The sequence below is a fragment of the Typopeltis vanoorti genome, chromosome 10 (assembly GCF_054136105.1).
Source record: "Typopeltis vanoorti isolate ZY-2024b chromosome 10, IOZ_Tvanoo_1.0, whole genome shotgun sequence".
Taxonomy (NCBI): Eukaryota; Metazoa; Arthropoda; class Arachnida; order Uropygi; family Thelyphonidae; genus Typopeltis; species Typopeltis vanoorti.
The window spans coordinates 35,615,034-35,640,754 of NC_143558.1; the positions used below are offsets into that span (position 1 = coordinate 35,615,034).

The 25,721-nt window shown below is 35.5% G+C and overlaps 1 protein-coding gene across 1 annotated transcript in view; it reads left to right on the forward strand.

The window, feature by feature from the left end:
- puf (ubiquitinyl hydrolase 1 puf) overlaps nt 1–25,721 on the forward strand; it is a 1,013,305-nt gene that overhangs the window by 82,502 nt on the left and 905,082 nt on the right. The window contains exon 8 of the mRNA XM_090399560.1: nt 15,494–15,712. Within this exon, the coding sequence (XP_090255686.1) occupies nt 15,494–15,712 (219 nt within the window). The remainder of the gene's footprint in view (nt 1–15,493; nt 15,713–25,721) is intronic.

A 25,721-nucleotide genomic window follows, 5' to 3' on the forward strand; every position in this document is an offset into this window, starting at 1 on the left:
GGTTACATATTTTTAACTATTTAGGAATATTTTTTGTGTGAAGATGGAAATATACAATAATAAGTAAGGATGGTGTGATGGGAAGCCAATAATAAATTTTACATAGAAGAAAAGAATGGAATAACATAATGCTTCCTTCACGGACAGTTTTACAGAACAGGCCCATGTCTCTTTTAACATCAATGTACATATCATACTGCAGGTGTTACTCTAACATGGTTCAAGAAAAATAATGTATGGAAGCCCATCTCAACCCAGTAAAATAACTTTATGACCAACTAAAATCCAGATATAAACTAGACTAGTACATTCACCAAAAGTATATGCAGGCATCAACAGTTACTGAAAGAAGAATAGCCCAAAATCATGTTAGAAGCTTAATGGAGCGAAACAGAACAGAGAAAAGATTAAAAAAGTGAAATTAAATTAATTTCACTCTTTTAAGCTTCTAACATAAGTTTTTCCCTTAACACATGGAATGACCAAAACTACTTGATTTATGTTATCAGGTATTAGAAACTGGAGAGTATATCTGAATCCTCACTAAATTAATGGAAAGTGTGATCAAGACCAAAGGAGGACTGTACATTACTGAAGTACGTACAATTTAGATTTCTCTGAAATGTAGTTCTGTTCTAATACTTATTACCATAAATATTCTACTACTGTAGCATATGAAATGCAACCAAAAGTAGTCAATGTAATTTAATAACTTCTCATTTCTTCTGTTATGTATAGATATAAAGGCCATAGCCAACTTGGATTTTATAAATTAAAATTTTGCTGGGATAGAATAGTTAATGATATCTCCAGAATCTGCAATCTCTCAACTGCAGATGTTAGTGGGTCTGCATGTCTATTTGCAGGAGGAAAAAACCATAATTACTATGAAAACAATCCTTAATTTCCTTTTCTGTGACCACAGTGAAACGAAAAAATAAAATAAAACAAAGTTTTAATTATCATAGATGGAATTCAATTGTGTCTTTTTTTATATGTAATTCGCATATGCAGAATATGAAATAACACATATAATTCTAATTCCATGAAAGGTTTAGTTTATTGTAGTTGAAGCATTAGAAACCACAATCTGCAGAATACTGAATATTATCAGAGGAAACAATGTACATAATTCCATGCACCAAGGTTTCCTTGACCCATTAATCATTCATCTGTTGTCTTTACCACTAATCTAATAATGAAAATCTTTCTGACTTCTTTGGTTATACTTGAAGCTTGATTACCAAGTCCTACCAACCAAACAGTAATCTTCCTTAGTGACTTGAATGTTCCCAACTTGAACTGCCTTTCTTCAATTCTACTGACCAAACTAGAAGCGATGCAGAAGTATCTGACCTAAAGCAAATTGTTCATCTACGAACTAAAATACCAAGCAATCCTCTTCATTCAAACAACACTAAGATCATTGAAGAAGCTGGTGAAGAGTTTTTGTAATCAGTTCTTCCAAGTATGCTGCTGAGATCACCTCTCTTCTTAGTAATAACTCAAGCCATAATCCGATATGAGTTTCACTTTTATAGGGATGCCTTTCCTCAGCTATTCTCAATACCATGTCCTTCAGCATCATACCACCAAGTGAGAAGACCTCCAGGAGTTCTACTCCTCATTTCCACAGTCAGACTATTCTTTTCGCTCTCTAGATCCAGATGCTTACCGATCATGTTACAGATCATCCATTTTGGAATGAGGGGAAAAAAACTCCAGCTTCATTCTCAGTCCACATTGATGTCTGTAATAATTGTAAAACAATCAATCATTAATAAATTTTAGTCTAACTTCTAAAGAGAAAGCTAAATGCATAAAATACACCTCTTGCCCAAATGGCATTACCTCGTGGTCCCTTACAAAGACCTTCTGGAGAAATTTCTGTCCATCTGTACTCCTGCCTCCCCCTCTCTCTCTCTCTCTCTAATCAACATGGCACTACTGCAACATCACTTAAAGACAAAGCTGACCTCATCCCATTAGTTCTCTTCCATCTGCTGTACAGACATTCAAATAAACTCCAACTAAATCATGAACAAAGTACCACATGGCACCTGTTACTTTCTGACAGAAAAACATCAGAAAAATCTTGAACTAATGTACCAAAAGACTTACTGTCCTGACAGTATCCACACCAACTTGTACTCAAACCCCTGAATTAACATTTGTCCTTTATTATTATTATTATGTAACACCTCCAGGGAGTCCAGAGACTCATTGAGGGAGGGCACCTACTCTCTGTCTCCACCACTCAATCCACCCACTACCACAAACTGCAATTACTACCATCATCATCTACACCAATGCCATCTATTGCCCACCACAACCACCACTAGTTTTTTTTCACAGACAATCACAAACATCCATGTCCACAGCAGGATTCGAACCCACAACCTTTTGGTTGGAGAGTGAATATGCTAACCACTTGGCCAACCAGGCCAGCCTGATTGGCTAAATGGGTAAAAAAATGGGTAAAAATGGGTATGATTGGGTGCAGAGATGCCAAGTGAGTATCATCTCTGCACCTATTCATACTCACTTTGCATCCACCCCCAATGCATATTCAGCCAAATCCTAAAAATAAAGAAAATAAATGTCTGCTATCAAACTATAAACCTAATGCTCATATCCAAATACTCTCTAAAGTAATGGAAAATGTTATCAACAATAATCTTCATTAACTGGAGAATTGCTAGTAAGTCAGTGATCAGTATGTGTTTCAGTGATGTAGGCAAGAAGATCTGCAATGGATCTTCTTGCCTACATCAATCACCTCTAGATATGTGCGATGGAAAAGTCTCAGATAGATGGCATCTCAGCAAACTGCCAACTTATAGTTTGCATTCCATCTTTTGCAACCATGTTACTGGTTTTTCAAGTTGTTCAACAAGTAATGATAAATGTGCTGTCTTCATCTCTCTCTTTCTCTTCAGATTTCTCTACTAATGCAGACATTCTTCAAAATCTGTCCTATCACTCCATCCAACCCATCCTATCACTCCATCCAGCCCACTCTCTTTCTTATACATGAATCACTAACTGGAGAAAGAGGACATGTCCATTTTTTTTTTCAAAAATAATTTTATGAGCTCTCTTATACTACTGATTAAATTTGAACAATACCACAGATTTTGAGAGTGATGGATTATAAAATATTAGGTTCAAGAAAATTATTGAAGTAGATCAAAACTGAAAAATTTACAACAAATCAGCTTATATAGTTTTTGATTGTTCCTATAAAGTTGGCAAAAAACTGAAGATGGTAAATTAAATATAGAAATAGACAACAGAATCAGCAAAGCTGGTATAGTAGGAAGTCAATTGAATAAATTCATATGGAATAAGAGAGAAATTAGTCGGAACACTAAATTAGCTGTATACAAGACAGTGTTCAAACCAGTTTTAACTTATAGATCTGAGAGTCCTGAGAAAGATTATAGGCGTGAATAGATGGCATCAATGGCAATATCATATTAAAAATGAGGATATTAGGAAAGAACTTGACATTGTCAGCATCCAGGAATGTGTTAGCAGAGCTAATCTCAGGTGGTATGGTCACTTAAACAGAATGGGCGAGGAAAGATTAGCAAAACAAGTGTTCTCTGCTAGGTTGGCAGCAAAGCGACCCAAAGGAGGAACGGGATATGGGTGGATTGATACGGTACAGGGTACCTTAGATGATAGAAATATAAGATCTGATAATGTTGGAGTCTTGACAAGTAACAGACTGATTTGGAGGAAAATTGTAGACAGGAAGTTAGTAATAATGTGATTTTTTTCATGTAGTACTATCATATCCTGTACACCCCTTGAGGGTACATGGCAGGAATTTGATGATGATGAGATCTGGAAAAGGCATGTGACAAGGTGCCAAGAGAAAAGCTGTTCAGATTGCTCCATTTATATGGTGTAAATGGTACATTATATCAAGCAATACATAGTCTTTATTTGAGTTGTAAATCAGCAGTTAAAACTGAAGGCAGTAAGGAAGATTGTTTGATGTTAAGTGAGGTGTGCAACAAGAGTGAACATTATCTCCACTGTTATTCATAATCTATATGGATCACATTATGAAGGAAATTAGTATTAAACTTGATATCAAAATTGGAGATGTTAATCTTAGTTCTTTACTTTATGCAGATGATGTTATACTTTAAATAAATCCAGGACAAGTTTGCAGGATTCCCCGACCAAATTGAATAACCTCTATATTAAATTTCATATGAAAATCAGTAATCAAAAGACACAGACAGTGAAAATAGGCAGAAACATCAACTGCATCCTGAATGGAGAACCGATAGACCAAGTAAAACATTTCAGCTATTTAGGTACTCTTTTTAGTGAAGATAGCAAATTAAATTTGGAAATAGACAGTAGAATTAATAAAGCTGGTATGCTAGGAAGTCAACTTGAATCAATTTATATGGAATAAGAGGGAAATTAGTCAAAACACTAAACTAGCTGCATACAAATTCAGTACAGTGTTCACACTGATTTTACCTTAGGGATCTGAGAGCTGGGTTAGAAATAAAACTCTTGATCAAAGAATGGAGACCACAGATATGACGATCTTAAGAAAGATTAGGGGACTGAACAGATGGTATATCAATGGCAGTATCATATTAAAAATGAAGATATTAGGAAAGACCTTGATATTGTCAGTATTCAGGAATGTGTTAGCAGAGCTAATCTCAGGTGATATGACCATTTAAACAGAATGGGAGAGGAAAGATTAGCTAAAGAAGCATTCTTTGCCAGGACTTCAGGAAAAGACCCAGGGCAAGACCAAGATGTATGTGTATTGATACAGTAAGAAGTGCCTTAGAAGACAAAAATATAAGATCTGATAATATTTAAATGATGACAGATAACAGGCTAATCTGGAGGAAAATTGTTGATAGGAAGTTGTAATGATGTAACTTTTCATGTAGTACTATCATAAGATCTTGTACACCCCCCATCCGATGGCATATGTCTGGAATTTGATGATGATGATAAACAAGCAGCATATAAAGCAATAGGATGGAAACAAATGGGAAAATGCAAAACAAGTGGACTTCCTGGAGTAAAAAGCAAAGAAATAAAAGCACTATCAAAAACCAAAAAAATGGCATTTATTAAACAGTTACAAGATAAGAATAACATAGCCAAATATGAAGTGTATAAGATAAGAAATGTGAATGTGAGAATTACACAGGCCTTTCTCTACTAAGTTCCTGTAAGATTTTTGCAAGTATTCTTGAGAAATAGCTGAGAAGGTTTGTGAAAGGGAAGGTTGGTGATGAACAAACTGGATTCAGGCTAAATAGAGTTGGTTAGATCAGATTTTTACTTTAAGACAAATAGTTAAGAAATTTTGGGAATATAACAATGATCTGTATTTAAGTTTTGTCGATCTGCAAAAGGCATATGATAAGAGGACAACTATTCAAAATGCTGAAGTTATATGGGACATTATATCAAGCAATACTTTGTTTTTGTTTGAGTTGTACGTCAGCAGTTAGAATTGAAGGAGGTATAGAAAGATGGTTTCATGTTAAATCACGTATGAGACGAGGATGTTCATCATCCCGTATGGTATTCATCATCTGTATGGAACACATTATGAAGGGAAGTAGTATTAAATCTGATATCAAAATTGATGATGTTAATCTCAGCTCTTTACTTTATGCACATGATGTTATACTTCGCAATAAATCCAGTACAATTTGAACTTCTGCAAATTTTCCTGACTAAATTGAATAACTGTCATAATAAATTTTTTATGAAAATCTGCAGTAAGAAGACAAAGACAATGAAAATTGGCAGAAACATGCAGTTTCTGTCCCCATTCAGGATACAGTTTCTGTATACCTATTCTCCTGATCCTAATTTATGTTCATGCGTAGACCCACATGTTACCGTGTAGGCAGTCAAAATCAAAATCCCTATACCTATAGAATGGGTAAAACATTTCTGCTACTTAAGAACAATTTAAGAAACAGAAGTTTCTATTTGTTTATGGAAAAATCAAGTGTGGAGAGTGATCTGAAATCAAAGAAAATAAATTTATGAATGTCTAAAGATGGTGTTTTTATAAAGAGAATAGTGAGAAAGTTATTTTACCAGTTTATATGAAAATGAAGAAACAAAAAATTCTAGAAATACTACAGGCAGAAAACACAGATGATATTGAAATAAATAATAATTTAATAGACTCGGTTATCTCAAAATCAAAAAATTTTAAATCAATTAGAATTGATAGAATTTCTAAAATATGGAGATAAAGAAATAACTGAAAACATTTCTTTACCTTCTTTAAATTTGTTTGAGAAACTCGATCAAATGTATCTTTAAGAAAAGACAGATCCCTGGTGAATGAAGGATAAATATCACCAGTTTTTCAAAAAAGGAATAAAATCTAAATCCCCAAAACTATTGAGTAATAAACTTATTGTGTATCACCTTACACAAATTATGAAAGAAGAATCAGGACTAAATTATAATGTGAATAACTTGATTCCATATGGAAGATCATGTACTAATGCTATGTATGTTATAAAGCAAATAATAGAAAAGAGTAGAATTTAATGACCCAATATTTATGTTTTATTGACTTAAAGAAGGCTTTTGACAGAATCAGACTACAGGATTTCCTGTAAGTAATAGCATTAAGAAAGATATCAGCGCAAACTCCTAAAATGATTAAAGATATTACACATAAAAAAAATGAATGTTTAATAATATATTATAACACAAATGCACAGAAAATCCCTGTAAGGAAAGGAATCAAACAAGGTATTTCTTTAAGTAAATTTTTTTATTTACAAGTGGTATTAAATATGAGAATTAAACAGGATGAAAGACAAATGGATGAAATAATAATAGAATTAAAGAAACAAAAATTAAATTGAATAAAAATCAAAATTGGGTTGGATATGCAGATTATCTAATTTTACTTGTAGAAAATGATTTAAATTTTAACAGATATGTAGCAGTTTTAAGATGCAAATATCAACCCAGAAATCAAAAACGATGGTGTTTGCAAAAGACTCAATAAGATGCAAATTGGAACTAAGGTGTAAGAATGATCTTGAAATTTAATTCTTAGGAATAACTGTGAATAGTGAAAATATAACATAATGAAATAAAAGAACAGCCTCTGAATGCTAAAAAAAATCAGGATATTTAAATTCAACCATGTGGAAAAATAAAGATCTAACAAAAGAAACATAAATAGTCTGATGTTATTAGTTTGTGCAAGTAAAATGAATAGATACTGCAAAAATACAACAGATAAATGCTACATATGAAATAAAAATGTTCAGAAAAATAGCTAATAAAACAAAATTTGATAGAGTAATAAATGAAAAGATTTATGAAGAATGTCAGTTGCAACCCATAAACAAATGAATAAAAAAAAGGTTGGAATGGAATAAACATGTTAACAGAATGGATGCAAAAAGAATAGTTAAATTAGCTACAAACTGAAATTCATAAAAAAAAATTAAAAAATCAGTTGGTAGACTAAGAAAATGGTGGCATTGAAATATTACAAGCAACAAGCTAAAGCAAAAATAAGTTTTAAGACAGAAAATCTTACATGTTTGTTCCAGATACAGTATATCATTTTCAAGCAAAGAGTTTAAACCATTCACCATAAGGTGAATTAACACTTCCTTTCTAGTGTTAATTCACTACAAAGTAGTGAATAAAGAACAAGTATTTGAAGAATGGTTGGATTTTTGTGGTTTAGGGAGAGAGAATATTTGGAAGTTGATGGTTTATGTATGTTAGATATAAAAAAGAGGCAAGCAAATGAAATTTTTATTAAACTGATTAAATTGTTGTATTAAATTGAATAGAAAACCTGCAGTAATAATTTCTAAAATTTTTTTGTGCTAATTATCCACAAAAGATATTTATACTTTGATAGGGTACCTACAAAACAGAATGTTGAATCTAATAGAATATATTCATTATTGGAGATAAAACCACATGTGTGGAGCAATTATTATTATTAAGAGAGTCCTCCAGGGAGTCAGGGACTCATTAAGGGAGGCCACATGCTACATGCAGAGCTATGATACTTATTCTTGAATTCGTTCCTGCTGCTTGCACTCACAACATCCAATGGCAATCTATTCCAATCATGCACCACCCTATGAGAGACAAATCTAGCCCTCAACCCCCTTCTTAGCAGCATTCATTCTCAGCTTCCAAAGATGCCCTCTTGTCCTTTCCCCACCCTCAATAAATTGAAAAATTCCATCAATCGAAATCTTATGTCTCTTTCAGAAGTTTGTAAGTCTCAATCATATCACCAATCTTTCTCATGTTTGCTAGTGTCTGCAGTCTACAAATTCTCAATCTGTCTTCATGATGAGTATTCCATAATCCAGATATCATTTTTGACCAGACCTGTGCACAATAGCCCAAGTAAGGCCTTATCAACAGGCAAAAATGACATCCTTATCTTTATATGTGTACGTTCATTTCAGCATTGCAATTCTCTTTTGAGTTGTATTTGTAATCTTTGCTACATGGTCCCTGAACTTTAACTCCTATCTACTAACACTCCAAGATCCCTAGTCCTATCAGTTTCTTCTAAAATAATCCCACTAAAATACACTATCTGATCAAAAGTATCCAGACACCCCTCTGTAATTTGTAAACTGACATCTAGATGTCACTACGACCTCACTTACTGGTATAAAAGGAGGCACGATAAGAAATATGAGATAAATCAGTGATAAGAAATATGAGAAGAATGGGTAGGTCAAGCGAGCTCAGTGACTTCGAATGTGAACTAGTTATTGGTTGCCACATCAATAAGAAATCTGTCAGAGACTTTTCAACTCTCTTCAAGTTGCCCAAGTCAACAATTGATGACGTGATTGTGAAGTGGAAACATGAAGGCACAACAAAACCACAGTTGGGTAGGCAACGTTTAATGACAGACAGGAACCATCAAGCATTAAAGAAGGGTTCGTGGAAATCGCCAGACATCGAGTGAAACAAATACTAGTAGTAGTTCAGTGCTGCTAATTGTCCAGCCAGCACCATGCCTGTGCATTGAGAGTTAAGAGGAATGGGGTTCCATGGTCGAGCAGCTGTCCATAAACCAAACATTTCTCCTGTGAATGCTAAGTGCTGCCTGCAGTGGTGTAAAGAGCAACACCACTGGACAGTAGACAACTGAAAACGTGTGGTTTGGAGTGATGAATCACGCTTTACCATGTGACAGTCTGATGGGAGGATCTGGGTGTGGCAAATGCCTGGAGAACAATTCCTTCAAGCATGTGTAGTGCCAACAGTGAAATTTGGAGGAGGTGGTGTTACAGTGTGGGAGTGTTTTTCATGGAATGGATTTGGCCCTCTCAACACTACAATGAAATCTAGATGCAGAAAGGTACAAGGACATTTTGACCCGTTGCATACTGTCTATGGTAGAAGATCAATTTGGTGATGACTATCATCTGTATCAGCATGACAATGCTACCTGCCATAAAGCAAGGTCTGTGGGGAAATGGTTTGTGGACAATAACATTCCAGAAATGAACTGGTTGGCCCAGAGCCCTGACCTGAATCTCATAGAACACCTTTGGGATGAATTAGAATACCAGTTTCGCTCCAGATCCCAATGACCCACATCACGAACTGCTCTGGCTACAGCTCTTCAGGAAGAATGGGCTGCCATTCTTCCAGAGGCGTTCTGATACCTGGTAGAAAGTTTCCCCAGCAGAGTTAGAGCTGTCATAGAAGCAAAGGGTGGACCCACCCCGTATTAATGTCCACTACTGGAAAGCGTGTCACAGGGAAAGTCTGATTACAGTTTCGAGTAGGTGTCCAGATACTTTTGATTAGATAGTGTATAATATGACATTGGATATCTAATCACACCAAAATGCATGACTAGATTTCCTGACATTGAACTGACATTCATTTTCCCATGCCCACAATTCTAGCCTATTCAAATCATTCTTCATGTACTGCATATCAGCAGCATTTCTGATTACCCCCTACATAATCAGTATGTCAATTGTCAAATCCTTCCCAGTGTCATTAATGTATAGTTTAAATAACAGTGGACCAAACACTGATCCTTGTGGTAGTATACCACTGGTTACCTTAAATCTTGCAGGCTCACATCCTCCATATACCACTTTTTGATATTTGTCAGTCAGCCATCCTCTTATCCACACTAATATTCTGTAATCCAAACCTGTATTCTCCAATTTATGCAACAGTCTACCATTCTGTCAAAAGCCTTAGCAAAATCCAAAAGTATCATAATGTATCCATTCCCCTTGTCTAGTTCAATGGTAACATTGTTATAGAATGTGAGCAAGTTGTTAAAACATGACCTTCCCTTAGTAAACCCATGTTGCGCATTGCAAAGTAGAGATTCACTGTCAACCTATTTCTGAATGCAAGCCCTAACCAATTTTTCCAAAATCTTCACCACCACTCGTGAGATGCTGATTGGTCAATGGTTGGATACATTATTCTTTGCACCACCCTTATGGAATGGAATTACCATATATTTTTCCATTCCTGTGGAACTTCCCTGTTCTTAGAGTCATATTAAACATCCTGGTCAAAGGAATAGCCAGTTCAGCTGAACATTCTTTTAGCACACATGCTGATATTCCACGAGTCCTTATTGCTGAATTCTTATTCAGTTTGTGCAACAGCTCCGATACCTTGCCCTCATAACCTGAATTTCTTCATCCAGTGAAGAGGTAGCAGTGAGCTCAATATTGCATACACCAGGTTGATAGCTTTTAACAAAATATGCACTCATTGAACAACGTCTTCTGCATCTGTAACCCTTACTCCATCTGCATTTAGAAGAGTTATTCTTTCATACCCATTCTTTCTTTTACTTGCAGCATATCGATAGAATTCTTGTGGGTTGTCTTTCGCACGCAGAGCCAGTTTCTTTTGATACTCAGACTTTGTTTTCCCTACAAGAGTTGTGACTATTCTAGCCTGCTGCTGCAATTACTTTACTTACAATTAAGAAAATAACACTCGATGTTTTGACCTCTATATTGTCATCATCAGAAAAACATACATATGAACAAGACAAGCTGCATGACACTACACAAAAGTAAGTTAAATCTTACTGCTTTGTTAATTGTTTAACTAGCTTAACTGCTGATGAAGTAAAAATAAATAAAATAAATAAAAATGTATTTAAAAGTAAAAATACAAAGATCCCCTTCCTTGCCCACCTGGTGGTTTATAAAATTCAGTGCACCTACAACTTATTTACCCTACATACGGGAAACAGTGTGCACAATTAGAACAAGAAAAGACAAACACAAATGCCACATTAAATTTCTTTGCTATGGTAAAAAAGGCCTGTCAGACCAAGCACAACAAACGTGACATAAAATTAACTGGAAAGGCATTGAGTCTCTACACTGCACCAAAACCCGTTTGAAAGAAAATACAAAAAAGGCTTGTGAGATGCTAATTAATCACTCACTCTCAACAAGAATGATGGATTAGTAATTTCAGGAGCCACCTGCAATCCATATAGCATCCAGACACGATGACAGAACTCCAGCACAAGAAAACCAAAATAACTTAATGAATTTTAGAGATGCATTTGATGCAGTTCCACTGTAATTTATTTCTTTTAACTACCTGTTTATTATTATGTATAAAATATTTTTATTTTTTAAATTATTTTATATTTATTTTTCTTCACCAGAGGTCAGACTAGTGTAAACGATTAACAAAGCAGTTAGATTTAGCTTACTTTTGTGTAGTTCATGTAGCCTTGTGTCTTTCATATTTATGTTGATGACCTTGATATAGAGATCAGAACGTAGAGTATTATTTTCTTAATTGTAAGTAAAGTAATTGCTCAAATGTGCTTTTATCTCCATGTATTCTCTGTCATGAATGTTCATTACCATATAACCTTGAAAGAAAGAAAGAACTAATATGATATATATTTATTAAAATTTGTTCAAATAAAAGAAAGCTACGTGTCAATTGAGAAGTGGATTTAATGCTTCATTTATTTTGTGAAATTAATGAATTTATATTTTACATATATATTTATAATTATTCTCAGCTTGACAATGAATTACTTGTTTTCTCTATACTTTTTTAAATTGCAGATATAAGTAAATTTACTGTACAGAAATCCTATGATAGATTTGTGTTCTTTCTTAATTCAGACACAGAAAAGTTTTCTGAAATTTTTGTTGGAATTCTGGCTATAATGGTATCTTATATTGATTAATTTTCATTTGTCAACCATTTTCATAGTTGATAATGTGATAAAATGTTTTCATTTTTAAAGATAGTATTGGTTGCTTGCTACATTTGTCAAAATAGGCAACTCATTCTTAGAAATCTTCATGCCATCTTTTCCACTCCAAGAGTTCTTTTAATTTGTTTAAATAATGCACATCCAAGCAAGGTCATAACCCGCTAAGCAACCAAGGCAATGAATAGGGACAGGTGTAGAGAGCTGCAATATTCAGCAAAATTTTATATCAATCATTAAAAAAACACTTTGGAGAAAAAACCATTAATGACTGGCAGTCATTAATGGTTTTTTCCATTAATGACTGCCAGAACAGGGGATGGAATACTGCTGATGACAGCAGATGAATTCCATCCAACAAGAGTAGGAGTTGGTTGGGCAGATGGCATTTCTTTTGATTCAATTTGGTGTGAGATTGACGTCAATAGGACAAAATATAAAATTGTTTTTTGCTATAGGCCAGAGTGTGCTAGGGATGATGTGGAAGGCATGCATCATCAGATTAGTACAATAAGTGCAAGATGAGTTATTATTATGGATGAATTCAACTTTGTAGATATAGATTGGAAGAAGGAAAGATTACATGGCAGGAAGAAAATGGAATTCATACACTTACTGAGAGAGAATTACTTAAAGCAGAATGTGATGGGAGGGAATTCGGATACAAGAGTGTTGGATGTTATTATAGTATCAGATGATCTGCCTGTAACTAAGATAGCTACACCAGATTTCTTGCTCTTGTGTGTTATCTTATTTTGGACAAACCAGAAGATCTGCTTTTATTCGTCTAGAACATAGGTTCCCAAACTTTTTCGGGCCACCGCCCACTTTGCAAGACATAATATTGTTGATATTTGATATTTTTGACGTAAATAGCAATAAGTTTTTCTTCATTAGAATCGGCCGAGAACAGACCTTGACCAGACAAAGCACTGGCTCACATTCTCCTGTAACTGATGTCTCTCTTATGTTCCTCAATGCATAACTCGATCGATTTATCTGTTTGGCCAAAGTATGGTATATCACATTTGCACCAAATCTGGTAAACAACGGGATATTTAAGGATGGATTTGTCTAGGTTTTGGACGGCTCACTAAGGAGTGGATTTTTAGAAGAGGAGTAAATAAACTTAAATATAAAGAGCCAATAGGCTTCATTTTGGCAATATAAACATTATTCAAATTAAGGGGATATTAAATCCCACATTGTTTTAAAACCGAATAAGAAACTCAAGGATTGGAATCAGAGAGTTTCATGCTGAATATAGTAAACTATAAAAGTATCGGCGGTTACTAGCATCAGCTAATGCAAGTAGTCCTAGTATGTAGTACAATCTCAGGCAACTCGTTGCAAAGGTGGGGAAAGTTCTGTTTGCTAATCTTGGTATTTTCCATAATGTAAAAACACATTTCCTAGGAAATGTATGCTGTTATTACATTATGGTGACAGGTCACTACCCAGACCGGTTTCAGCCTTTTTTGAGGCTTCATCAGTGAGCAGCTAGACCAAATAGATACCAAAGGGTATAGCGAAAATAACTTATGTACTTTTGCTATACGAGTTGTCAAACAGGTGCAATCATTAAGTTACTTAAATATAAAGAGCCAATAGGCTTCATTTTTAAGTAACTTTATATTTAAGTAACTAGGTTATATTTAAGTAACTTAATGGTTGCACCTGTTTGACAACTCGTATACAAAGTATATAAGTTCTTTTCGCTATGCCCTTTGGTATCTATTTGGTCTAGCTACTCACTGATGAAGCTTCAAAAAAGACTGAAACCAGTCTGGGTAGTGACCTCCCACCATAATGTAATAACAGCATACATTTCCTAGGAAATGTGTTTTTACATTATGGAAAATACCAAGATTATCGATCAGAACTTTCCCCACCTTTGCAACGAGTTGCCTGAGATTTTACTACATACTAGGACAACTTGCATTAGCTCACGCTAGTAACCGCCGATACTTTTATAGTTTACTATATTCAGCATAGCATGAAACTCTCTGATTCCAATCCTTGAGTTTCTTATTCGGTTTTAAAACAATGTGGGATTTAATATCTCCTTAATTTGAATAATGTTTATATCGCCGAAATGAAGCCTAGTGGCTCTTTATATTTAAGTAACTTGATGGTTGCACCTGTTTGACAACTCGTATAGCAAAGTATATAAGTTCTTTTCGCTATACCCTTTGGTATCTATTTGGTCTAGCTACTCACTGATGAAGCTTCAAAAAAGGCTGAAACCAGTCTGGGTAGTGACCTCCCACCATAATGTAATAACAGCATACATTTCCTAGGAAATGTGTTTTTACATTATGGAAAATACCAAGATTAGCGATCAGAACTTTCCCCACCTTTGCAACGAGTTGCCTGAGATTGTACTACATACTAGGACAACTTGCATTAGTTTCTTATTCGGTTTTAAAACAATGTGGGATTTAATATCCCCTTAATTTGAATAATGGAGTAAATAAAGTTCTTATGTTGTATTTCCTAAGAACCTTGGCCAATTTGGGTGAGACAGAGCTTATGTATGGTATATAAATATTCCCTTTCACCTTGTTGGTGTCTCCATTATTGCGAGCGGGTGGATTTAATAGGAATTTGTTAATTGTTTTTTGTGAATAACCATTTAGTTGAAAAGTAGACCTGAGAAAATTAGTTATTTTTTAAGTTCTATCTCATCATCAAGAAGAGAGTAAGCACAATATCCTAATGTAGAAATGATTCCAAACTTTTGAGGAGGACAATGATGGGATTGACTGTGGAGATATCTGTTGCTGTGGGTAGGTTTTCTGTAAATCGAGATTTTTAATTTCTCTGAAGAACGGGTCAATTTGATGTCCAAAAAAAGGAAGAGAACCATTAGCTTCAAACTCAGCCATAAATTTTATGTTTGGATGTTGATTATTTAGATGTTCTAGGAAGTTCAGGAGAGAGATTTCCTGGATGGAAGTCACGTAAAAAAAGAGTACCAGCAAAAACTATGTCAGTTCAACAAGAGTTCTAATTTGAATTTATTGATCTTAAATTAGTCCATGGTATTGTGCCTGTTTCTGAAAAATCCCATAGAAAATTATGTTCTGTTAAATAGCATATGAATATGTAAAAAGAAAAAGAAAATTCTTTGTATGTGTTTTAATGATTTTTTGAAGTTAATGTCATTATTTACTTTTATTACTACAGATTTACAGATTTTATTATTATTTACAGATTATTAAGCAAAGCCACATTATTCTGAACTTTCTGGCTATGGAGAGTTGCATTACTAATGATCATATAGATGCTATTTGGTCAGCTGCTCAATTAAAACATTGCAGTCGACAAGTGCTTGATTTACTCCCACCACTTATTAAAAATTTAGAAGTTGGACCTGTCTTACATTTGTATAAATTGTTGTGCAATTTTGAGCCAAAAGAACACACAGAACAGGTATGTGTCTGAATTTCTTATTGTTTTGCATTTTTATGACAAATGCTTAACTTTTCTGTATTTTTAGCTTGTTGAGAGGCTTATACGCTGGTTAGACATGATAACTAATATTTAAGGAATTGACAGCATATACTAGAAATATAGATTAAATAAACTTTAATATATACTTTCCGATATTTCGGCGAACGTCACGTTGCCATCTTCTTGGGAACTTACTAAAAGACACGTGCACACAAGTACTAATAACAGCAAATGAGACTGAAGCTAGGAAGCTAGCGTTTCCTAAAGTCCTGATGGTGCCCCCTGGTGGGCTATATTGGTAGTTCTTGGCCTTTGGGCTGAAGTTCTTCTGATAAAAGTTTCCCAAATTTGGGGCAGTTTCATGCATCCAAATTTGTTGAGGTTTGGCATATTCCTAAGGGCCGAGGCTGATTCCATGAATAGTCTTTCATACTTGAACTTGCTGCGGTGTATTACTGTGGCTTTCTTCCATCTTATTCTGTGGCGAGTATCCAGAGCGTTGTCTGCAAGCTCAGAGTGGCTGTACTGGTAAAATCGGATGTAATCCTTGTGTTCTGAGATTCTGATATTTGCTGTCCTGCCTGTTTGGCCAAAGTAGGACAGTTTACAGCTGCAAGGGACCTGGTATACACCAGGTAGGTCTAGGGGAAGTGGTTGGTCTTTGGTGGAGCGGATAAGGGATGCCAGTTTTCTATGTGGTCTGTAACAAGTGACAGTTTTCGCTATTTGGCCACATGGCCTGGATTCACTCCTCTCCTTCCTAACACACTTGAACAACCAACACCCTAGAATCAAATTCACCCTGGAAAAAGAGGAAAACAATAACCTCCCCTTCCTAGACACACTAGTCACCCGCCAACCTGATGGAACCTTGGTTTTCTCAGTTTATAGAAAACCCACCCATACAGGCAGATACATTCACCAACAATCCCACCACCCCCCTCACAACAATATGGAGTTATTAAAACATTATTCAACAGGGCAAAAATAATCTGTTCTAATGATCAAGCCCTAACCACTGAACTAAATCACATCCGTGACACTTTCTCAGCCAACGGCTACCCCCTCCAAAAAATCCAAAAAATACTTAACCCAGTTATCCACAACCCACCACCCCCTCCCCTTCACAAAAAAGATTACTCTAAATCTATCACGATTCCCTACATCAGAGGCACCTCGGAAAAAAATCAAAAAAATCCTAAAAAAACATGACTTGACCACTTGTTACAGACCACATAGAAAACTGGCATCCCTTATCCGCTCCACCAAAGACCAACCACTTCCCCTAGACCTACCTGGTGTATACCAGGTCCCTTGCAGCTGTAAACTGTCCTACTTTGGCCAAACAGGCAGGACAGCAAATATCAGAATCTCAGAACACAAGGATTACATCCGATTTTACCAGTACAGCCACTCTGGGCTTGCAGACCACGCTCTGGATACTCGCCACAGAATAAGATGGAAGAAAGCCACAGTAATACACCGCAGCAAGTTCAAGTATGAAAGACTATTCATGGAATCAGCCTCGGCCCTTAGGAATATGCCAAACCTCAACAAATTTGGATGCATGAAACTGCCCCAAATTTGGGAAACTTTTATCAGAAGAACTTCAGCCCAAAGGCCAAGAACTACCAATATAGCCCACCAGGGGGCACCATCAGGACTTTAGGAAACGCTAGCTTCCTAGCTTCAGTCTCATTTGCTGTTATTAGTACTTGTGTGCACGTGTCTTTTAGTAAGTTCCCAAGAAGATGGCAACGTGACGTTCGCCAAAATGTCGGAAAGTATATATTAAAGTTTATTTAATCTATATTTCTAGTATACGCTGTCAATTCCTTAAATATTAGTTATCATGTATTTTTAGCAGCTGTGCAATTGCTTCCAGATAAAAAAAAATAATAGTCATAAAGAAAAATCAGAATAAATCCTCTTTTATTGTCTTTAACTTGGGCATCAGACCTCTCCGTAGGTGGTTTAATAAAGGTGTGAAAAAAAAGTTGCCCTTGAATTTCAGTTTTTCTTTTCTTCAACCTTTTGGTTCTGTCCACTGCTGAACAAAAGTCTCTCCCATCCATCTTGCTCCTGCAACTTGTTCTAGTTCTTCCTTCCACCTTCTTCCCTTGTTCCATCCATTGATCTCCACTCTGTTGTTTTTCTAGTCCATCTCCCGTCATTGCATCTGGCAATATGGCCCAGCCCATCTCCACTTAGCCTGTTTAATGTATTTTAATGATATCCGTGACACCTGTTTGAAATCTTATCCAGGTATTTGTCTTCCTGTCTCTTAATATTATTTCTAGCATACTTCTCTCCATGCGATGTTGCGTTGTTCTTAGCTTTTTGTTTAGGGCTTCTGTTAAAGTCCATGTTTCTCCCCCATATGTTAGTACAGGAAGTATGCACTGGTCGAAAACGTTCCTTTTTATACTCATAGGGATATCACTTCTGAATATGTCTCTCATTTATTCAAATTAAGTGGATATTGAATCTAACATTATTTCAAAGCCGAATAGAGAAACTACAAGAGTTTCATGCCGAATATATAGATATAGAAACTATAAAAATTTTGGCGGATCCAAGCGTAAGCAAACCTTTCATGACAGGGGCAACTTATAGTAAAGGTGGAGCAAGTTCCGATCACTATCCTTAGTATTTTCCATAACGTAAAACGCATCTGGTAGTGGACATGTATGATGTTATACATTATGGAATGGGGTCACTACCCAGACCGGTTTCGAGCCACCAACAGAGAGAACTGGAAGGACATGGTGCTGCACCCTCTCACTGAGGAAATGAAAGGTTTGTTTACGCTTGGATCTGTTGAAACTTTTATAGTTTCTATATCTATATATTTGGCATGAAACTCTTGTAGTTTCTCTTTTCAGCTTTGAAATAATGTTGGATTCAATATCCACTTAATTTGAATAATTGTGCATCGCCGAAGTGAAAACTTTTGGCTCTCTTATTTCAGTAATTCTTCGTGATGTGACACCTTTTGTGATGTGACACCTTTTTTGGCTACTCATGTGTAAAGTATAAGCTCTGCATCACTACAACCTGAGTATTTACATACGTCTGTGTCTGGCTCCCACTGACGAGACCGCAAAAAAGGTCGAAACTGGTCTGGGTAGTGACCCACCCCCATAATGTATAACATCATACATGTCCACTAGGAGATGTGTTTTACATTATGGGAAATACTAAGGATAGTGATCAGTTTCTCCACCTTTACTATGAGTTGCCCCTGTTACGGAAGGTTTGCTTATGCTTGGATTTGCCGAAACTTTTATAGTTTCTATATCTATATATTCTGCATGAAACCATTGTAGTTTCTCTATTTGGTTTGAAATAATGTTGGATTCAATATCCACTTAATTTGAATAATTGTGCATCGCCGAAGTGAAGCCTTTTGGCTCTCTTATTTCAGTAGTGTCTCTCATTTTCCCATAAGCCATCCATCCAAGGTGAATTCTTCATTCAATCTCGTTTTTTGGCAATCCTCAAAGGATAACAACTGGCCCAAATATACATATGAGGTAACATAATGAGGCAACTTTGGTTTATATATTTATTCATTATTATTTTTGTTTTTTCTCTATTTATTTTTAATCCAATTACTCTGGAGGCTCCATTTAGTCTTTCTTCCAGACCTTCAAGATTATCTGCTATTAGGACATCATCATCTGCAAATTTCAGATGATGCAGCCTTTTTTCAAAAAATATGTTTATTATTTTTGTTCCCCAATCAAGGCCTCTAAAGACTTCTAATACACCTGTAAATAGTTTGGGAGATATAGTATCATCTTGCTGGATGCCTTTTTGTATCGGAAACTTTTTACTGTTTTATATAATTTAATTACAGAAGTTGCATTATTATAAATATGTTTTAGTGTTTCAATATATGGTTTCTCAGTTCCCTGGGTTTCAAAGCTTTTAGTATTGCAGATGTTTTAACTTTTTCGTAGTCTATGTAGGCCAGACACAAGGATTTATTGTATTTAATTGATTTTTCAGTGAGCTGTCTTAATGTGTGAATATGTTGCAAAGTATTATAATTCTTCCTAAATCCAGCTTGTTTACAAGATTGCATTCCCTCAAGTTTAGATTTTATTCTATTATTTATAATTTTTGTGAAGACTATATATATGGTGAGGAGTAGGCTTATAGGTCTGTAGTTTTTAATTTCTTCCTTATTGCCATTTTTAAAAATTATTATTAGGAGTAAATTGTTCCAATTTTTTGGAATTTTTCTCTGTTTTAGGCATTTATTAAACAGTTTGGTCAACAGTTTGATGACAAGGCTTCCTCCCAGTTTTAAGAAGTCTACCATAATTCCATCTTCTCCTGAGGCCTTTCCATTTTTCGTTTCCCACAGTGCCATTTCCACTTCACCTTGTAAGATCTCAGCATCATTGATTTCTTCTTCAATTGAGTTATCCATAGTTGATTCTTGGATGTCTCAGTCCTTGTCTTCATAGAGTTCAGTATAAAATTCCTGAATTCTTTTGATTATTGCATCTCTATTTTTTATAAGTTCACCATTTTTTCCTCTTACAGTAGCTATTTTCTTTTCCAACTGATAATGTTCATCTTAGGACCTTCATATTACTATTGTTTCTTTAATTTTTCTAGTATTATATGATCTAGTTTCATTTTTTATCTTTTTGCATATAGTTTTGCAAATTTCTGAATATTCCATTTTATTGGTCTCGTTCAAACTTCTTTTCATATTTCTTCTTTTCTTCATCAGATCCAAGGTTTCCTATCTTAGTTTTTCCTCTTTTTGGTGCCTTTTTACACCTATTTCTAGTGCACAATTCAAGAGAGAGATTTTGTTAAGATTTCATTAGCATCATCGATGGTAGCAGCTGTGTTTAACTTTTCTAGTTCATTTTTGAGTGATTCTCTATAACAGCTTTTTTGTGGTAGAGGTTTTGTAGATTCACTAAATTGGACTCCTTTCTTATGAGCTTATTCTGTTCCCATTTTTTATTGATTCATATTTTTGGTCTTACTAGTCTGTGGTCACTTCCTGTATTGAATCTATTAAGCACTTTGGTATTATTTAAAAAGGGGCATGTCCTGGACTTAGGCAGAAGGTCTAGGTTGAAAAATGTGCTAGTCTCCACTATCTCTACTCACTCAAGACTATCTACAGTGAGACCACCTACAATGAACAATGACAGAAGGATATTAGTAGGAACATATAACTGCAGATCTCTACAGGATGATGATGATAGATGGAAAGAACTGATGACAGAATTGGACCATATAAAATGGGATGTTGTGGGCCTATCGGAGATAAGAAGGAAAGAAGAAACTCGTGCATTTAAAGGATGAACATCTAGTCTACCACTGTGAATATGAAAGAAACTCAACTGGTGGTGTAGGATTTCTAATAAATAAAATACTCAAGGACAATGTCCTGTTTGTTCATAAAATAACATAAAAAATAGCTGGACTATTTCTTCATAAATAAAAGATATCAACTGAAAATTATACAAATATATGCCCCAACCATGGACCATCCAGATGAAGAGATAGAAGATGTCTATGAAACATTAAAATCCACATTAAATAATTCTACATAATTATAATGGGTGACTTTAATGCCAAGATTGGAAGCAGTGATGACCATCTGAACTCCATCAGTAAATTTGGATTTGGATTTGGACAGAGGAATGAAAGAGGAGAAAGACTTATTGAATTTTCAGACAAAAATAATCTCTTTATTATGAACAGCTTTTTCAAGAAGTAAAACATCTGAAAATGGACTTGGAGAAACCCAAATGGACAAACCTATAATGAAATAGACTTCATCCTCTCCAACAAAAGACATATAATAAATAATACCAAAGTGCTTAATTTTTCTTTTAATGTCTGTATATTCTTATACATTGTTCTGTATAAAATAACCACAGATGGAGAAATAAATGTATTACTAAAGTAATCTTTTATGAAGGATTTTATAAAGGAGGAATTACAAAATGCCTATGGAAGGATTTAAAAAGTGCTGATGGTGAGGACAGAAGGAAATGAAATAGTCAAATTACCAAATGATTATTTTGCAAGGGTGTACCATCTAAGGTGATAATATTGCAATTTCTGATGTGACTGGCTGATGGGAGAATAGAGGTGTTTAGAATATTGCAGAACCTCAGTGTGAACACGGTCATGAGATTAGTGGACTTATTGGCCTGTATATTATGAGAATATGCAGATAATTATCAGCTCCTCTGATCAACCTATTTAATTTAAGTCTCAGTACTGGGAAGGTGGCAACAGAGTGGAATGAGGACAAAATAGTCACACTGTCTAAAGGAGGCTCCTTGACAAAATAGCAAATTATAGGCCAATCAGGTCCTGAGGAATGGTAGTTAAGTTCTTGGAGAAATTTGTAAGACAGAATTTAGGACTGGGTGGATATGAATATGATACTTTATAAGGCAAAACATGGTTTTGTTAAGGGTAATTTGCTTACTTTTTTATAATAAAATGGCAATGGAGTTAGATAAGGGAAATGGCTACTCAGTGATACTGCTAGATTTTGTACAGGCATTTGACAGGATTCCACTAGAATTCTATGGCATAAACTTGCAAATGGTATGGATATGAATCTGGTGATTTGCTGATGGACAGATATCAAAGAGTGGTTTATAGAAGAATTGAGTCCAGGAGAAGGTAGGTGTCTATTGGTGTACTGCAGGACTCAGTACTTTTATAATTTGGCTTCCACCCATGAGAGGTTATATGTAAACCTATAGTACATTTGTACTGTGGCTGGGCTAAAGATTTATTTATTTATGAATTTTATATATTTTTTGCATTTTTTAAATTTATTTTTTACTTGGTTCAGAAATCTTCCTCTAGAGACCAAATATAAAATATTTTCAAGCCACTTCAGGTCTCTCAAAAGCAGGAAGCGGTTTTACACTGGGCATTGAAATTCATCTCCCACTTAACTCTGTTGTTTAATTTGTACGACAGAAATATATAGGAAATGATTTGGTGGGAAATATTCAGTTGTTTTCTGATGAATCAAAGCTGGAAAGAGTGATAGTAAATGAAGGCAATGTAGAGATCCTGCAGGGTAACTTAAAAAATAGATTGATGAGGACAGGGACTGGGAGATTGTGGATAGAGAGTTGAAGTTGAGAGGGCATGTTGCAGAGTTAGCCAAAACAGCACATCAGATTATGTGATTGTTGAAGAACACTAACAAGCAGAAGTAGAGAAGTTATTGTTCCCCTTTATATGGCTTTAGTAAAGCCACATCTGACTACTGTGCAGAGATCCAGTCACCCAAATTCTGTGGGGTTGAAGAAATGGTGGAAAGGATCGATCCAGAGGCAAGTGACAAATCTTGTGGCAGGTCTTTGAAATGTTCCCTCTGAGATTGAAGGTCTGTGGCCTTAAAACTTGCTGATAGGTAAAAAGGAGAAGACATGATAGAAGCATATAAGTTGTTAAAGGGGTTTTATAGGATTGACACGGAAGACTTCTTTCAATATATGTTAGGAAGGGAGAGAATGAGGGGTTATCACCCATGAAAATGTGTAAAAATGTGTTTATCAAGGATGTTAGGACTAGATTTTTTGCTTGCTGGATGGTTAATGGATGGAATGAATTGCTAGAGCTGGTTGTGAGTGCTTCTTCATTGAGCCAGTTTGAGATGTACGCTATCTACCAACAGTTGTCTGGACACTATCAATTTACAATTGATACCAGCGGGTGAACTCTAATATCGGGTATGTCCTTCTTTAACCTTGATCACCTCCTTCATCCTTTGAGGGAAGCTTTCCACCAATGTGCAGCAGACATCAAGTAAAATTTGTCTCCATTCCTCCATCAAAGCAGCACTTAGTTCAGCGACAGATCAAGGATGTGCATTCATCCCAGTTCATCCCACAAGTGTTCGATGGGGTTGAGGTCAGGAATATGTGCAGGCCAGGGCAGTCGTTTAACATCCATCTCTTCATACCATCCCGTAACAGCTGCAGTTTTGTGGCAATGGGCATTGTTATCTTGATAGTGACATGGGTCCGTTCCATAAAAACTTCACAACATAGGCAACACCTGATTATCCAGAATATCAAGGTACTGAGCTGCTTCATGGAACCACGGACAACAACCAGTGGTCCCACTCCAAACCAGCTGAATGCACACCACACCATTACTCCTCCACCACCCAACTTTACTGTTGGTACAACACACTGTGGTAACAAGTTCACCAGACTGCCTCCACACTCACACCCTGCCATCAGACTGGAAACAGGTGAACCTTGATTCATCACTCTAGACGACTGTTTTCCACTGGTCAATTGTCCAGTTCACATGCCCTTTGCACCAAGCTAGACAAGTCACCTTGTTTGTGGTTGTGATGTTTCAGTTTGTATGCCGCTGCTCTTCTGTAGAAACTCAGTAAATGGAGTTCTTTTTCATACGGTATTAGTGCTCACCATGGTGTTACTGGCACTATGGAACACATCACGGATGGTCTGTGCCAGTTGTAATTTTAACACTCCTCTGTCCCTGTCAGTCATTTTCATTATAATGAAGTTTACTATAGAAAGTTACATGTATATGTATTTTGTTAATGCATGTACTCCTTGACCATTCTTTACCAAATTGAGAACACCCCTCCCCCTTTCCCAACAATATGGAATTATAAAAATCCTTTATAAAATTATAAAAATGCTGTATGTTGGTATCTGATATCAGTGCCCTAACTACTGAACTTGATCATATTCTCAACACTTTCTTAGCCAATGGCAACAATCCCCCAAAAATCTACAAAATATTAAAACCCTCTAACCACAACCCTCCATCCTCCTATTCAGAGCAGAGATTCCTCAAGGTCTATCACCATTCTATATATCTGGGACACATCCAAAAAACTGACAAAAATCCAAGGAAATACAATCTTACAACCACTTACAGACCACACAGAAAATTGGCATCCCTTATCTGCTCCACCAAAGACCAGCAATGTTCCCAAGACTACCCAGTTTAGCTCACTAGGGTGGGGGGAGTGCCATTTATGACCCTAGGCCTGAGTTTGGTTGCCTTTCTTCAGTCTCATTTGCCCAGTGTTAGTGCCTGCATGCACATATCGTTGCTTTTTATGATTCCTGACGATGGCAATGTAATATTGCCAAAATGTAGGAAAGTATTAATAAGTTTTTATAATTGATATTTTAGTATACGTTGTTATTTCATGAAAAATAATAGTTATGAGTAACCAATGTATAAGCCTGTCTACCAGAATTAATCTAGTAAACATGTGTGCGCGCGCACTCTCTCCCTCCCTCCCTCCCTCCCTCCCTCCCTCCCTCCCTCCCTCCCTCCCTCCCTCCCTCCCTTGTATGATGAGACGTGTGGAGTTTCCATAATTAAACCTTAACACATGCTACAGTAGAAAATAATATTTATTTTATAAATATTTGTAAAATAAATATTTTCTGCTGCGCCACATGTGAATGTTTAATTAATTACTTCTGTGGACACTTTTTTTATGGTGTAGGTTGTTCAAGGATTTTTCCTGAGAAAATTGCTTTGTAGTTGTCTTTTAAGCATTTTGCTATGTTTGGCAGTATTCTGTTTAGTATGTTGGTAGCTGGTAGTATTAAAATTATGTGGATTTTTAAATAACATTGAAAAGGTTTACCTTGGAGAGTCTCTGTTTTCATTATGCAAAAAAAAAAAAAAAAAAAAAAAAAAAAAAAAAAAAAAAGTTACTTTCAAAGGGAACCATAGCCTAAAGTTAGGAAATATAGTAGATTGCACAACTCTACAGTTATCTGCCAGGTCAGTTTTCTCTTTAGGAAAACAGTGTAGTAACATACACTGTTTTTGCTGTATTTTTTATAAATTAATGTCCATTATATGCTTGATGGTTGTATGTAATGTTCTTTATGTTCTAATTCATGAATTGTATTATTATCTTAATTTAAATAAGGAGCTGAAATTGGTAAACCCTGAATTTCAA